Source organism: Herpailurus yagouaroundi, unplaced genomic scaffold, assembly GCF_014898765.1.
Source record: "Herpailurus yagouaroundi ecotype Mexico unplaced genomic scaffold, PumYag 569, whole genome shotgun sequence".
NCBI lineage: Eukaryota > Metazoa > Chordata > Mammalia > Carnivora > Felidae > Herpailurus > Herpailurus yagouaroundi.
In genome coordinates this window covers 165311-180216 of record NW_024412786.1, presented here as the reverse complement: position 1 = coordinate 180216, position 14906 = coordinate 165311, and the positions used below count along the sequence as shown (strand labels likewise).

General features: G+C 50.7%; 1 protein-coding gene across 1 annotated transcript; it reads left to right on the top strand.

The window, feature by feature from the left end:
* The first annotated feature begins 387 nt into the window (after positions 1–387).
* EEF1G (eukaryotic translation elongation factor 1 gamma) lies at positions 388–11289 on the top strand. The gene is made up of 10 exons (XM_040466170.1): positions 388–518; positions 1598–1756; positions 2488–2551; positions 2706–2848; positions 3406–3549; positions 5602–5731; positions 6118–6322; positions 10409–10581; positions 10671–10795; positions 11049–11289. Exons 1-10 carry the CDS (start codon positions 507–509, stop codon positions 11205–11207), a joined length of 1314 nt encoding a protein of 437 aa, XP_040322104.1. The 5' UTR covers positions 388–506; the 3' UTR covers positions 11208–11289.
* Positions 11290–14906: the final 3617 nt, after the last annotated feature.

Genomic DNA, 14906 nt, shown 5'->3' with positions numbered 1-14906 from the left:
ATGGAATTATCCACGCAGGAGTTGTTTCCGCTCCAGTGAGTGTCCCACAATCCTGATGTTAGGGGGCTGGCAGGATCCCCGTCAAGTCACCGCGGGTTCCTGAGCTGGAGGGGAACGCTTCTGGGACCCCGCGCGGCGCGGAGTTGGCAGCGGTGCCACGTCGCCGCCCAGAGGAGGCCCTGGATTGCGGCCCATTTTCACAGCTTACCCTCCGCGCCTTCTACCTCCACGTCGGGACTCGGATTGGCCATGCCTGAGGGGCGGGCCAGTCGAGAGTCCCACTGCGCAGGCGCGGGCTTTTTTTTCGCGCAGGCCGGCAGGCCCCACCCCTCTCTTTTCCCAATTCAGCGCCGCGGGATACCGAACTGTCGTGCGTATGCCTTCTATGCCGTCCTCGCTTTGCGGCTGCTGTTTCTCCACGGCTCTCCCCTTCCCCCCCTTCTCTCCCGGACGGCTTACTTTGCGGCAGCGCCGAGAGCCCCACCCCCTTTCTCTGCGGAATCACCATGGCGGCTGGGGTAAGTTTGCCGGCTCTGGCGATCCAGGTCACGGTATCCGACGCCATCCTCTGCCCGAGTGGGGCCCTCCGGCGTCAGAGGAGTTCTGGAGCCGAGTGGGGAACTGGTGGGGGGTCTAGAGATCGTACTGTTGGAGAGCAAGGCTTCCAGGCCCCGGAGGGGAACTGAGGCTGGGGCTCTCGGAGGCCAAAGAGGTGGAAGGGTCTGGGGTAGTGGAGAAAAGAGATGTCAGATCCTGGCCGTCTGGGGCCTGAGAAAAGGGTTCGGGTTCACTGCCGCTTCGAGACATGGTATCCGGGCAGGTTGACAACTTTTGTGACCGTTTTGTAGGGCAACAGCAGGGACTGGGTTAAGACGAGGGTCTTTGTGGGCAGGTACGGCTGTCTCCGGTTAAGGGTTCATCATCGGGGAGGTTGGAGAGTGAGAGGAATCCCCGGACGGTGGAGTCAGCCCAGCTGGACCGTTAAGAGAAGGACTAAGAGAAGGAGAAGCTACTGCCAGGGAACTCACTGCGGGACGGGACGGGCGGGGGTGGGGGGGACGTTAGCGTGACAAGAAGGAACGGGCTTTTGGGGAGACCGAGTTGATTTGGGAGGAGAGGATGCCATTCGGTTTCGCCTGGCAGTTCTGAAGGGAACCTCGAAACGGTCGGTGTGTGTGGTAAACAGTGATGGTGCTTTAAAGGGATGAGCGGCTCAGCGGTGGAGTAGGCAGGTACTCGCCAACCATCAATGAATGAAACCGGGGAAAGGAGGAGTGCCTGTCTGTCGGCAGGTGGAGTCTGCGGGTGCTGGAAGTTCTAGGTTTCTTGAAGATACATTTGAGGGGATGAGAGTGCTTCTAGAGCCGTCCTTAGGGAAGGTCAAACCTGTCAACAAGCTTTATTTAGCAGTTGGTGTGTGGTTCTGTCCCTGGTATTTCAGAGGACTCTGATTACACATGACAGATACCAGAGAATTTGGTTTACCAGAGGGAGTTGAACGGATTGGGAATAACTCAGGGAATTTATCCCTGGAGGTGACATTTAGAACGAGACCCTTCTGTCATTAACATTCTCCATCTCCCCCCTCCCCCCACAGACCCTGTACACATATCCTGAAAACTGGAGGGCCTTCAAGGCTCTCATTGCTGCTCAGTACAGCGGGGCTCAGGTCCGCGTGCTCTCCGCACCACCCCACTTCCACTTTGGCCAAACCAACCGCACACCTGAATTTCTCCGTAAATTTCCTGCCGGCAAGGTGAGTAGGACGGTGGAGAGGGGTCTCCGGTCCTGAGAATCCAAGGAGGCCTGGCCTGAAGATGGCCTCCATCTTTAAAAGGGCGCTTTCCATATTACAATTTATTTATTTATTTTTTTTTACATTTCATTGACTTAAAAAATTTTTCATTTTAAGACAAGTGTGTATTTGCACATAGTTGGGAATAACGCAGAGCCTGTTCAGTGACCTGTTGTAAAATTCACAGGTTTCTTTATTTGTGGGAGAGAGAATGAGTTTTGACTGTTTTTAGTGCGAATGTGTCAGGTATCTGCCATGAGCTGACCGAGGGGCTTTTAGAGATGGGTAACTAACCATACTAAACAGAGAAGAGATCAGTGTAGTGTGGGGAGTACCACCCTGCTTTCAAGAATAATGGAGAAAAGAGACAACATTTAGTTTCTGGTCTTTTGCCTATTTGATCGAGGGATTTTACATAAGTATTTGATAATATCTAAATCTTTGGGTTTTCCATGTGAGGTCAGATACCAGGGATACCAGGTAACTTAAATATTTTTGGTTCCGGGGTTTCAGATAATATCAATAGTTTGTGTCAGTAGTTGCTTAGTAAGGGTCATCAGCCTTCTAAAAGAACTTTCATCCAAAACAACTCTAGGGCCTGGGATTGGCTAGTGAGAAATTACTGTGTACTTTACTTACTTTTTTTTTTTTTTTTTTTTTATTCCACTCCTCTTTCGACTGTTTTATCCCAGGTTCCAGCATTTGAGGGTGACGATGGATTCTGTGTGTTCGAGAGCAATGCCATTGCCTACTATGGTAATTTGCGGTGGGAGTGGGAATGGGAAGATCTGGAATGAAGGAGGTAGGAGAGGATAAGGGTGAGCTGGAGTGACAGGAGAGGAATTTTCATGGACTTGGATTGGTGTTGGCATGACCCCAAAGTTCTGACCTTTGTGCTCTGCCTCTGCAGTGAGCAATGAGGAGCTGCGGGGAAGTACTCCTGAGGCCGCAGCCCAGGTGGTGCAGTGGGTGAGCTTTGCTGATAGCGACATAGTGCCCCCAGCCAGTACCTGGGTGTTCCCTACCTTGGGCATCATGCACCACAACAAGCAGGTAAGCCTTGGAACTTGGGGAGAAGCCAGGGGCAGGGGTGGCATCAGCTCCTGAGTGTCGGGAGTAAGGAATTAAATAGATTGAGGAAAGGAGATGCTGAGAACATACGGATGATAAAAGACCTGATCTCTTGGGTGTGAGTTTGGAGCACTGGGCTGTTGATGGTATCCGGGTTGTTTTGTCACATAGACCCAGTGGAGGTGGTGCCTGTCATGAGTGGTCAGGGGAGAGATTTCTGCTGTAGAAAAGCTATACCCAATGGCAGGAGGGTGGTTAAACCGGGTGACCTCTGAGGTTCCTTCTCAAATCCAAAAATACAGGACTGTGGTCAGTATAGTGGGAAATTAAGCCAGACTGCACCATGAAGAAATTTGACATTGAGAGCTTCAATGTCTGATAACATTTGGAATGATCCTAGAGTCTGACTCCATTGCAAAAGGGTTGGGGATGAGCCAGAACTTAGTAAGTGAAATAGTTATCTTGGTTCGATCATTGGGGGAGGGGAGCAGGGAAGGGAGGGATACCCACTATTAAGTTTGGTCATTTGAAATCAATAGGCCACAGAGAATGCAAAGGAGGAGGTGAGGCGAATTCTGGGGCTGCTGGATGCTCACCTGAAGACGAGGACTTTCCTGGTGGGCGAACGTGTGACACTGGCTGACATCACAGTTGTCTGCACTCTGTTGTGGCTCTATAAACAGGTGACGTTTATAAAGAATCTGGGTCGGCAGAGGGTAGGTGGGGTTAGAAACTAAGGGATGAGTCTGATGAGTCATTTCAGGTAACAGCTCGACTCTAGGAATTCCAGATTTGAGTACCATGCTGCTTTTCCCCTTTCTGAGAAGTCTGGTAATGTTCTGTTGTCCTGATTTCTCTGTGGCAGCTAAGATGTTTCGTTTTGTTTCCATATTTCTTGAGAAAGCCAGCTGTGCTTGGTTGTAAAGACAGAGCTGGTCGCTTCATCAAGAAGACCTTGTGGAGGCAGAATTAGGTTCGGTTCTTGGCTTCGTTACTTACAAGTTGTAGGTAGAGGTGAGTGAGAGCGACTGAGAATTCATTTAGTCCTTTTTTCTCTGTAAGCTATAACACCAGGGTAGTAGTAATTACTCTTGAGGTTATCAGGTCAAAGAAAATGACATATTGCTGGGTCCCGAGCAGCAGCTCTCGGACTGATGCTGGTCCAGAGCAGTAGTGTGGTAATTGTAAAGAAAAAAAGCACCTACTTTGTGTCAGACACGGTGCCAGGGGCCTTGCAGGCATCGTCTTAGTCTTTTTCTGCTGTGTGGGTGAGGAGAAATTCGCACCTGGTCCAAGGGCACGTAGCTGATAAATGGTGAAGGATTTGAACCCAGCACTGCAGAACCAACACTGTTGGCTGCTGTGCTCTATCTCTGTGCCAAGGTCACTTTCCCTCTGGTCTTAGCAAGCTACAAGATGGTAAATGAGTTGGTTTATGAAGCTGAGTTTAGTTTAAGGGACCGTGTGATGTATTGAAATACTTTTTTGCTTTTGAATTTTTATTTACTTATTTTTGTTATTGAACATTCTTTAGTTTCTGAAGTTTGGATCGTGTGGTTAACATAGATGGTATTTGTTAATCTTATTTATTTGGCAAAATGAGTAATTGATAGCTCTGTGTGTCTGCACTTTTTTTTTTTTTTTTTTAATGTTTTTTACTTAGAGATAGGGAGGGAGACACAGGATCTGAAGCAGGCTCCAGGCTCTGAGCTGTCAGCACAGAGCCCGACGCGGGGCTCGAACTCACACGCTGAGATCATGACCTGAGCCGAAGCTGGGAAGCTCAATTCCCAACTGATTGAACCACCCAGGCGTCCCACCTTTTTTTTGTTTGTTTGTTTATTTTTGAGAGAGAAAGACACACACACACACACACACACACACACACACACACACCCCATGAGTGGGGGAGGAGCAGAGAGACAGAGACACAGGATCCGAAGCAGGCTCCAGGCTCTGAGCTGTCAGCAAGAACTATGCGGGGCTTGAACCCACAAACCAGAAGATCATGACCCCAGCCAAAGTGAGTTGCTCAGCCATTTGAGCCACCCAGGCATCCTCCCCTCCCCCCCTCCACCTACCTACCTTCCTTCCTTCTTTCCCTTCCTTCCTTTTCTTTTTTTAAAAAAATTTATTGAATTGAAGATTGGAATATGTTGGTGTGAATTGGCTTTGGAAAAGAAGGTGCCGGGGGCGCCTGGGTGGCTCAGTTTTTGTTAAGTGTCTGACTCTTAGGTTTCTTTGTTGTTGTTGTTGTTGTTGTTGTTGTTGTTGTTATTTTGACTCTTAGTTTTTGTTCAGGTCATGATCTCTTGGTTCATGAGTTTGGTTTGTGAGTTCCAGCCCTCCAGCAGTGCAGAGCCTGCTTGGGATTCTCTCACTCCCTCTTTCTCTGCCTCTCCCCTGCTAGTTCCTCTCTCTTGCTCCCTCTCAAAATAAATAAGCTTTAATAAAAAAAAAAAAATGAGTAATGTGCCGTGTAAACATTTGTGCTAGGTAGATTTGTAGTAAATGAGGGGTGGGATCAAGCACCCGTTAAATTGGACTGTACTGTGAAAAAGAGGAAGGTAAGCAGGAAGTAGCCCCCCAGGTAAGAGGGGACTCTAGGGAGCTGCCATCTGGGGGCTCGAGAGGAAGGTGGAGCTTTGATCTAGAAAGAAACAAGGGTCTCTGGCTTGACACTCTTCAGGACCTTTCTCTCCACTGACTCGGTTTCCACCCTTCTGTTCTGACAGGTCCTGGAGCCATCTTTCCGCCAGGCCTTCCCTAATACCAACCGCTGGTTCCTCACCTGCATTAACCAGCCCCAGTTCCGAGCTGTCTTGGGGGAGGTGAAACTCTGTGAGAAGATGGCCCAGTTTGACGGTAGGTCGGAGCAGGCGGAAGAGCCGTGAGACCTGACGCAGGGGCTGGTTCATTCAGTCTCAACCCTTTGATGTTCCATCAGGCTTTTGGGTTATGTGGACCCACAGAATGTAGGGTATCCTACATAGCGATACTTCAGGAAACTTGTTTCATAAGCATACGTACCCTCACTTGTTCGTATTAACGTCTAGCAACATTGGTGCATGTATGTTGCCGAGGGTTGTGTTCTTGGCTTGGGGACGTATGGGGAACTGATGGCAGCGCAGGGCCTAGGCCCCTTCGTAGTCCCACCCAGCAGTTTTCCTGTGTTACCCTGCTCACTGCCTGGCTTTAGAGGCACATGGAAAGAGGCAGGACATTGAATTCTCTCCCTTTCTCTGTACCAGCTAAAAAGTTTGCAGAGAGCCAGCCTAAAAAGGACACCCCAAGGAAAGAGAAAGGGTCTCGGGAAGAGAAGCAGAAGCCCCAGGCTGAGCGTAAAGAGGAGAAAAAGGCCGCTGCTCCTGCTCCCGAGGAGGAGATGGATGAATGTGAGCAGGCGCTGGCTGCAGAGCCGAAGGCCAAGGACCCCTTTGCTCACTTGCCCAAGAGGTAAGGGTACTGGAGAGTTAGGGACCCAGGAAGGCCAGTGCGTCCCTGTGCATGTTCCCCTTACACAGCAAGGGCCCAGAGTTTAAGGGTGTCCGTGTAGGAGTGAAGGGTGTTTGTTTGCAAGTAAAGCAACTTCTGAGTTTATTCTCAAGAATTGGGTGAATTTTACAAATTTTTTTTAACGTTTATCTTAGGGAGCGGGGGAGGGGAGAGGGAGACACAGAATCCGAAGCAGGTTCCAGACTGAGCTGTCAGCACAGAGCCTGACGTGGGGCCCGAACTCAAGAACCATGAGATCATGACCTGAGCCAAAGTCAGACGCTTAACTGACTGAGCCACCCAGGCGCCCCAAGAACTGGGTCCATTTTATTTTATTTTATTTTATTTTATTTTATTTTATTTTTTAATTTTTTTTTTCAACGTTTATTTATTTTTGGGACAGAGAGAGACAGAGCTATTTATTTTTGGGACAGAGAGAGACAGAGCATGAACAGGGAAGGGGCAGAGAGAGAGGGAGACACAGAATCGGAAACAGGCTCCAGGCTCTGAGCCATCAGACCAGAGCCCGACGGGGGCTCGAACTCACGGACTGTGAGATCGTGACCTGGCTGAAGTCGGACGCTTAACCGACTGCTCCACCCAGGCGCCCTGGGTCCATTTTAAAAGTGGAAGGCAGATTCTAAGTACGTTTCTTACATTTGAGAAAAAGATAAGAACTCTCTTTCTAGCAAATAGACGGGGCACAGCATTGGGTGTGGAGGTAAAGTGGTCTTGAACATGCTCAGTCAGATTTGAGAGCCCCCAGAGCTAACAGGGAGAGGATACAGAGAGCCTCATGTCTGCCCTGCTGGGCTGGCTCTGAAGCCGTGACACCAGGTCAGTGTCGTTTGATTGTTATTTTTACTGTTTGGATGAACAGACAATGTAAAAATTCTTACTGAGAAAAAGGAAGGTGACCATGGCTCCATAGTGCCTGTCTGGTTCATTTTTGGGGGGGGGGGAGTTAAACCCCTCAAGGAGAAAGAAATAGATGGGATGGTCGTCACCCCACCCACTTCCAACCTTTTCGGTAAAGGTTGGGGTTCTTGGAAGAAAACGCAGTCAAGGGAAACTTTCGGGTGAAAATGGTAGGACATCTAGTATTTAGCCGCTTCTCCAAACTCAAGTTCTCAGTCACTGCCCTAGGTCATTCATTAGAATTGCAGGCCTTATGAGGTGCCTGGGTGGCTCAGTTGGCTGAGCATCTGACTCTTGATTTCACCTCAGGTCATGATCCCAGGGTCGTGGGATCGAGCCCCATGTTGGGCTCCTCGCTGAGCACGGAGCCTGCTTGGGATTCTCTATCTCCCTCTGCTCCCTGCCCCTTGCATGCATGCTGCTCGTGCGTTCTCTCTCTCTCTCTCTCTCTCTCTCTCTCTCTCTCTCTCTCTCTCTCTCTCAAAAAAATTGCAAGCGTTATGATACTGGTTTTGTCCGTAGCCACTTCACATATGTAGTTCTTGTTTTTCCCTGCTTTTCTCACCTGCTCACTCTGCCTTTCCCGAAGCTGTCTGGCCTTTCAATAGTTCTGTTAGTGTTTAACAGGGTTCAGCCTCCCTTATTTTGTACTAGTTTTCTTTTCTTTCTTTTGTTATTTTTATGTTTACTTATTTTGAGACAGGGAGTGCTAGCGGGGGAGGGACAGGACAGAGGGAGAGCGAGAGACTCAATGCCAAGCATCCGTGCTGGCAGCGCAGAGCCCAGTGTGGGGCTCAAACCCACAGACTGTGAGATCATGACCTGAGCCGAAATCAAGAGTCGGACACTTAAGCGACTGAGCCACTCAGGCGCCCTGTAATGGTTTTTTATGGGTTAACCCAGCATGAAGGTGCACACTGCTGGAGGGTACGATAGGAGCGTGGAGACTTCTAAATGACGAGCATCCTAGTGCTGGGTGGTCACCGTTAGGAGCTGCTGTTTCCCCATTTGGGGAGAAACTTGGAGTGTAGCTCTTAGGGTTAGCAGCTCATACAAGACCAAGGAAGGTTTCAGGTGCAGCTGTTCTTTACAGATGTATTTCTTTTTGAACCGAAGTGACGTACTTTGAACTTAGCACAGGGGCAGGTCAAGAGTTGAGTAGGCTTTTTGGCGTGTGTGAGTATGCTCTGATAACTAACCCGAATTACATATGCTGTTGTAACATAGACACCGTTAATTTTTAGAGATTTTCACATATATTAGGTCTGTATACTGTGGGCAGAAAACAAATCAATAAACTGAAAATTTTTAATAAACTTTGCATTTCTTCTTTTGGGGAATGTTGGTTAATACCAATTTGTTGTATTGTCATGACGCTCTACTGGGCTGCCTACCTAGATGATTTTTCCCCTGGATTTTTTTTTTATTTTTTATTTTTATGTTGAGAGAGCGCGGGAACATGTCCGCGTGTGTGTACACACACGTGAGCATGAGCTCGAGCGGGGTAGGGGTGGAGACAGGGAGAGCGAGAATCCCAAGCAGCCCCATGGAGCCCCAGAGTTCGATCTCCCAAACAGTGAGATGGTGACCTGAGCCGAAATCGAGAGTTGGACGCTTAACTGAGGCTACCCAGGTGCCCCTCCCCTGGATTTTTAAGATCACCAAGGCTATGTCTTCAAAGATGAATACTATTTGTCTCGAGTTAGTTCTAGTCCTTTTAAGGCCTTCCAGCTCAACTTGTTCCAGGAGCTGTTGAGAGCCTGTGGTCATTTGGTTGAGAAATGGATGCAACGTGGTCACAAATTAGAAAGTTCCAACAGTTTGGGAAGGTGTGAAGAAAAAAGTCCCCGGTCCCTTTTTTGGGTGGTTGAGATGGAAGCTCCTCAGAGGAGGCCTCTGATGGGTATTTGGGAAGGAACGTAGGACCCAGGGTTGAAGTCCAGCCTCTACTTTGCTGTAATGCAACAGTGGGCAGATCCGCACCACTTAATGGTTTCTAACTCTAGGGTTTGTTACTGTTATTTATGTTAGTGAATAATTGGACCAATGAAACACTTAGTAAGGGCTTTTTTAAAAAATAATTTTTTTGTGTATTTATTTTGAAAGATAGTGATAGAGCATGAGCGGGAAGAGGGGCAGAGAGAGGGAGACAAGCCCAAGGAGGCTCTGTGCTGATAGCGGGATTCTAACGCGGGCCTCGAACCTACGAACTGTGAGATCATGACCTCAGTCGAAACCAAGTCAGATGCCTAACCATCTGAGCCACCCAGGCGCTCCAGCCATTAAAACATTTGTAAAAAGATATAGATATAGAGTGATATGGTATCAAATGAACAAATTGTAGAAGGCACAAAACTACATACATCATCTTTGGAAAGTCACCAGTGGCAAGTGTATAAAAATATTAATTAGTTGTCTTGTTTGCTGGCATTGTGGGTTTTATACCTGCAAAGAAAAGTAGAACTGCTACCATGAGAAGAGGGACCTCTCTGTAGCGGTAGAGCCTTCTCTGCTCAGTGTGCCAGATCTGAGCCAGATCGCTTCAAAAATAATCTGAACCTAAGGGCTTTTCAGCATCCGGACTTGTTCCTGGGCAGAGTGACTAAGGCCACGGGTGTAAGGTCTGGGGTGGAGTCCCTTTGAAGATGTTCACTGGTTACATTGCTGTCACATTGTAGTGTATGTAACCTGAAGAGGCCAATGGTGGGGGAAGAAAGTTGGGTGAGTCAGTGTTTTAAGTGTGACTCAATGGGAAAGCACCCTCCCCCTCCCCCCAGGGGGCCTGCCAGGAAGAAAAGGGAGTGCTCATTCTAGGTCTCCGCTAGGGGGCAGCAGTTCCCTGTGCCTTTCTTGGGGCTGCCTCCTTCCGGCGCCGCCCCCCCCCCCCCGCAGGTCCCGCCCTCCTCAATCCCAGCCGATTTAGGCAGGGAGCAAAGGAGTACCCTAGATCCCTTGTTCGTACCCCCTTAGCTCTCTTCCCTCTAAGGTTGCACCCGTGTGCCAGTCCAGTGACCTCTTTAAACCAGTACATTTTAAGTGAAGTTTGCCCTTAGCTGCTGCTTTAGCCTGACCGCCCTTGGTTGCCTCAGTAGGACCTCCACGTTGACCTTGCTTTTTCCCTCCACTCAGTACCTTCGTGTTGGATGAATTTAAGCGCAAATACTCCAACGAGGACACCCTCTCTGTGGCGCTGCCGTACTTTTGGGAGCATTTTGATAAGGATGGCTGGTCTCTGTGGTACTCCGAGTACCGCTTCCCCGAGGAGCTCACCCAGACCTTCATGAGCTGCAACCTCATCACCGGTGAGCAGAGGGTGGGTCTAGGAAGAAGGGAGGACAAGGTAGTGGGTGATGTGATCCTAAAGGCAGCGTGTTCTCTCTCACCCCTTCAGGAATGTTCCAGCGGTTGGACAAGCTGAGGAAGAATGCCTTTGCCAGTGTCATCCTCTTTGGAACCAACAATAGCAGCTCCATTTCTGGAGTCTGGGTCTTCCGAGGCCAGGAGCTTGCCTTTCCGGTGAGGAAAGTTGTAGGGGAGGAGTCTGTCTCTTGAGGGTGGGGCAAGGGTATGGGAGAGACACTTTTATTCCTGTGCCTTGTAGGCATTCAGGAGAGTTCAAGGAACATGTACAGGAAGGAGCCGTCACAGTCACAGGAGTTTTAAGAGCTGATGACATGTGTCTGAGCTGGAACACATGAGCTGGAACAGGTGTGGGACAGTATCTGATAACCTGACCACATGCTTCTCAACCTGGCCTTTTTTTCCCCAGCTGAGTCCAGATTGGCAGGTGGACTACGAGTCCTATACGTGGCGGAAACTGGATCCTGGCAGTGAGGAGGCCCAGACGCTGGTTCGAGAGTACTTTTCCTGGGAGGGGGCCTTCCAGCACGTGGGCAAAGCCTTCAATCAGGGCAAGATCTTCAAGTGAACATCTCTTGCCGTCACCTAGCTGCCTGCACCTGCCCTTCAGGGAGATGGGGGTCATTAAAGGAAACTGAACATTGAACCCTTACCTGTCCTGCCTCCTTTGTGAGTGATGGCTTCTTCCAAGGGGACTAGTTTACGTTAAAGCAGGGTATTTTATGGGCCTGCGGTACCTCCCTTTGCAGGAGAGAAGTCTTCGGAAGAGCAGAGAGGCCTCTGCTCAGTTTTGTCTTTATTCACCCTGCCTCTACCGTGATGACTGACTGCTACCCTAGCTGGGAAAGATTGGATACAGTTAGGGTAGGTAGGGACATAGTGTTTTGTAGCCATCTTATTATTATTATAATTTTTTTTTTCTAATTTTTTTTTTTTCAACTTTTTTTATTTATTTTTGGGACAGAGAGAGACATAGCATGAACGGGGGAGGGGCAGAGAGAGAGGGAGACACAGAATCGGAAACAGGCTCCAGGCTCTGAGCCATCAGCCCAGAGCCTGACGCGGGGCTCGAACTCACGGAGTGCGAGATCGTGACCTGGCTGAAGTCGGACGCTTAACCGACTGCGCCACCCAGGCGCCCCTATTATTATTTTTTTTTAAGAGAGTGTGAGCAGGGGAGGGGCAGAGAGGGGGAGACAGAATCTGACGCAGGCTCCGGGCTCCATGCTATCATCACAGAGCCTCACCTTGGGGCTCGAACTCCCAAACTGGGAGATCATGACCTGAGCCAAAGTGGGACTCCTAACGGACTGAGCCACCCAGGCGCCCCAAGTAGCTACCTCATTCTTGAGGACCAGATTGCAGACCTTCCCCAGTGAAGGGAGAGAGTGCCTGCAAATGGTGCTAAGAACTAACCTACAGTAGTGCACAGTGTCAAGGAACTTCGCGTTATTTCTCACAGATGCCCTGGAAGGTAGGAAGGTGGTGGCATCCAAGGGTCATAGTTTAAGTTCTTCAGACAAGTGGGAATACAGGCATAGAGTGCTCACAACAGGCACTGGCCCTCTTGGCCCTAACCTGGCTGTGGATCATCTGTGGGGTGTTCTTTTTTTTTTTTTTTTTTGGTTTATTTTTGAGAGCGAGAGGCTACACACATGCAGGTGCACGCACAAGTCGGGGAGGGGCAGAGAGAGAAGGAGACAGAATCTGAAGCAGGCCCCCGCCTCTGGGCTGTCGGCACAGTCTGACGCGGGGCTCGAACCCATGAACCGTGAGATATCACCTGAGCCGAAGGAAGTCGGACGCTTCACCGACTGAGCCACGCAGGCACCCCTGGGGTAGTTCTACTTTCTCACAAGGAAGTGGGCTTCGGAGATTTAAGTGACTTGCCTGTGGAGACAGGATTTTGAACCCAGTGGGTGTCACTGACGCCCATGCTCTTAATGTGCCCTGCTGCTTCCTGGAATGTAGAGCAGTCATCATTGCCATCTGAAAACCCTGCTCAGACTGGTGGTTACTGTTTTATCTCCTTTGAGCTTAATTTTTATTCCACCCTTTTCAGAGGTTCTTGTTCCTACTCTTTTTGAAGAGCTTTGAGGGTCTCCCTGTGGGTTAACAGCTCAGGTGAAGCTGAAAAGCTCTAGTCGGATTCGTGTTTTGAGGCATATGAAGAAACAGTCGCCACTCAACCTTTGGTCTCTAGTTTATGGTTTTATGTTTTTTGTTGTTTTTTTCCTCCCACCTTCTTAGTGGGAGAAAGAAGGGCTTAGGTTGGGAGAGGAAGAAGGTGATCTTTCCAGGTACAGACAGGGTCTGGTAGCTTGGGAAAGGGTAAGGCTGTAATCTAGCTGGGGACCTGGACTCCAGTGGGGGTTCTGGGAAGAATGGGCCAAGCAGGGCTGTGGTTTGGAATCCAGCTGGGTGAGGATGGGTCGGTTCTTGCTCAAGCTCGCTCCCTGGCAGATAGATCATCTTGAGTCGGATCCAAACTTGCCACCTGTCTTGCTTCCGAGCATTCCCGGGCTGCTCTTGGTTAGGATCTAAAAGTGCTAGTTGCTGGTGGGGCTGGGCCCTGCGCTGGGTGCTGGGGCCTTGCCGAACCTGTCAGACTCCCTCCACGCCACACCTTCCTGCGCCTTCACTTGTGTCATCTTCCCCTGCTTCCCGGTACCCCCAGTCTTCCCGGGAGCTGAATATTTACTCAGAAGAGGCCCAGGAGTGGGGCCTCGGTATCCTGTCTTCCCAGGAGCTGAATACTTAGAAGAGGCCCAGGAGTGGGGCCTCGCTGTGGAAAAGGGGGGGGGGGGTTCTGCAGGGTGGGTTAGAGCGCGGGCTGCCGCAGGCCTGGCACCCCATGTGGACCGGGTGGGTCTGGTGGACCCAGCCTCTCTCCGACTGCAGGAAGCGTGACTCATCCTCACGTCCTGCCTCCTGTGCCCCAAACTCTGGCGGTTTGGTGCAGAGAAGGGCGGCCAGGTTGTTGGATGAGGCCGGGCCTGCGCTTGGGGGAGGGCCAGTACCCACAAGCGGAGGTGGGGTGGGCAGCTCGAGGGGAGGGTGTCGAGGCCTCGGTGGCTCTCGCTGTTGGCCTCCAAAGCGGGATGAAACTGAAGGGCTCCTTCCCGCCGGGGTGGGCAAGAAAGAGGTTAACAGCAGGAGTTTCTAGCGGCAGATGTGGGGCGGGAAAGAGGGGAGGTCCATCTGGAGTTGGTCGGGTCCCGCCCTGCCCCGGGGAGGCCTGAGTCACCGCACAGCCCCGGGCTCCCCGGTCTCGGGACTCTCGCCCTCCCTCCCCGATCCAGGCCGGGGGCCCCGCGCTGGCTGGAGGTCGGCCCGGCTCCTCCGCTCTTCCCGGCCCCGCCCGGCTCGCCGAGGCGGCCCCGTGAGCGCCTGCGCGCCAGGGGGGACGTCTCTGCCGGGCCCTCTTCCTGACACGCGGGGCAGCAGGCCCGCGCCACCCGCGCACCACCTAGAACTGGCATCCCGGCGCCCACCGTGCGGCGCCTGCCGGCGGGGGCCGAGATCCCGGGCAGGAAAGGGAAGGGGGTGTTGCGAGTGGGTCGGGGCTGAGAACAGGGCGTGTTCCTGGAGAACTAGGGTAAGATGGACCGAGGAAGCTGTTTTATCCACCTACTGGGCAAAACCTTAGAGCATCCCTAAAGGGACATGGAGAAACTAGAGAGGGGTCGTCGGGGCTCAAGGGTGCAGTTGACCGCAGACGAAATCTTTTCTTTCACTTGAATTCCAGTATCGTTGACGTACAGTGTCCCATTCGTTTCAGGTGCACAGTATAGTGATTCACCACTTCCATACATCGTCGCGGGGTGCTCATCAGAGGAGGGCGCTCCTTAGTCCCCAAACCCCGAGTCAACCCAACCCCCCACCCTCCACTCCTCTGGTGACCATCCGTTGGTTCTCTGTAGCGAAGTCTGTTTCTTGGTTTATCGCTCTCTCTTTTCTGTTTGCTCGTTTGTTTTGTTTCTTAAAGGCCACATAGGAGTGAAATCGTATGCTATGTGTCTGTCTCCGACTGGCTTATTTCGCTCAGCATGATACTCTCTAGCTCTATCCCCGCCCTTGCTGCAGATGAAATCTTGCGGGAGCCCCGAGTGTGAATGGGAACGCCTGTATGTAAACTGGTAGATACTGGTCATAAGCAGCTATTTATTTTAGCTTTGTTGGCGCTTCTGCTTAAGTCACTTATTAAAAAGTCGAAAGCCTTTAAAGTTCTTCCAAGAAAGACCTAGATTGTCTTCTTTTTTTTCAT

Bases quoted from the DNA above. Each gene is read 5' to 3' on its own strand.
- EEF1G (XM_040466170.1), top strand. The intron at 2,849-3,405 runs GTAAGCCTTGGA...TGAAATCAATAG, and splicing joins TCATGCACCACAACAAGCAG to GCCACAGAGAATGCAAAGGA. The intron at 10,582-10,670 runs GTGAGCAGAGGG...TCACCCCTTCAG, and splicing joins GAGCTGCAACCTCATCACCG to GAATGTTCCAGCGGTTGGAC.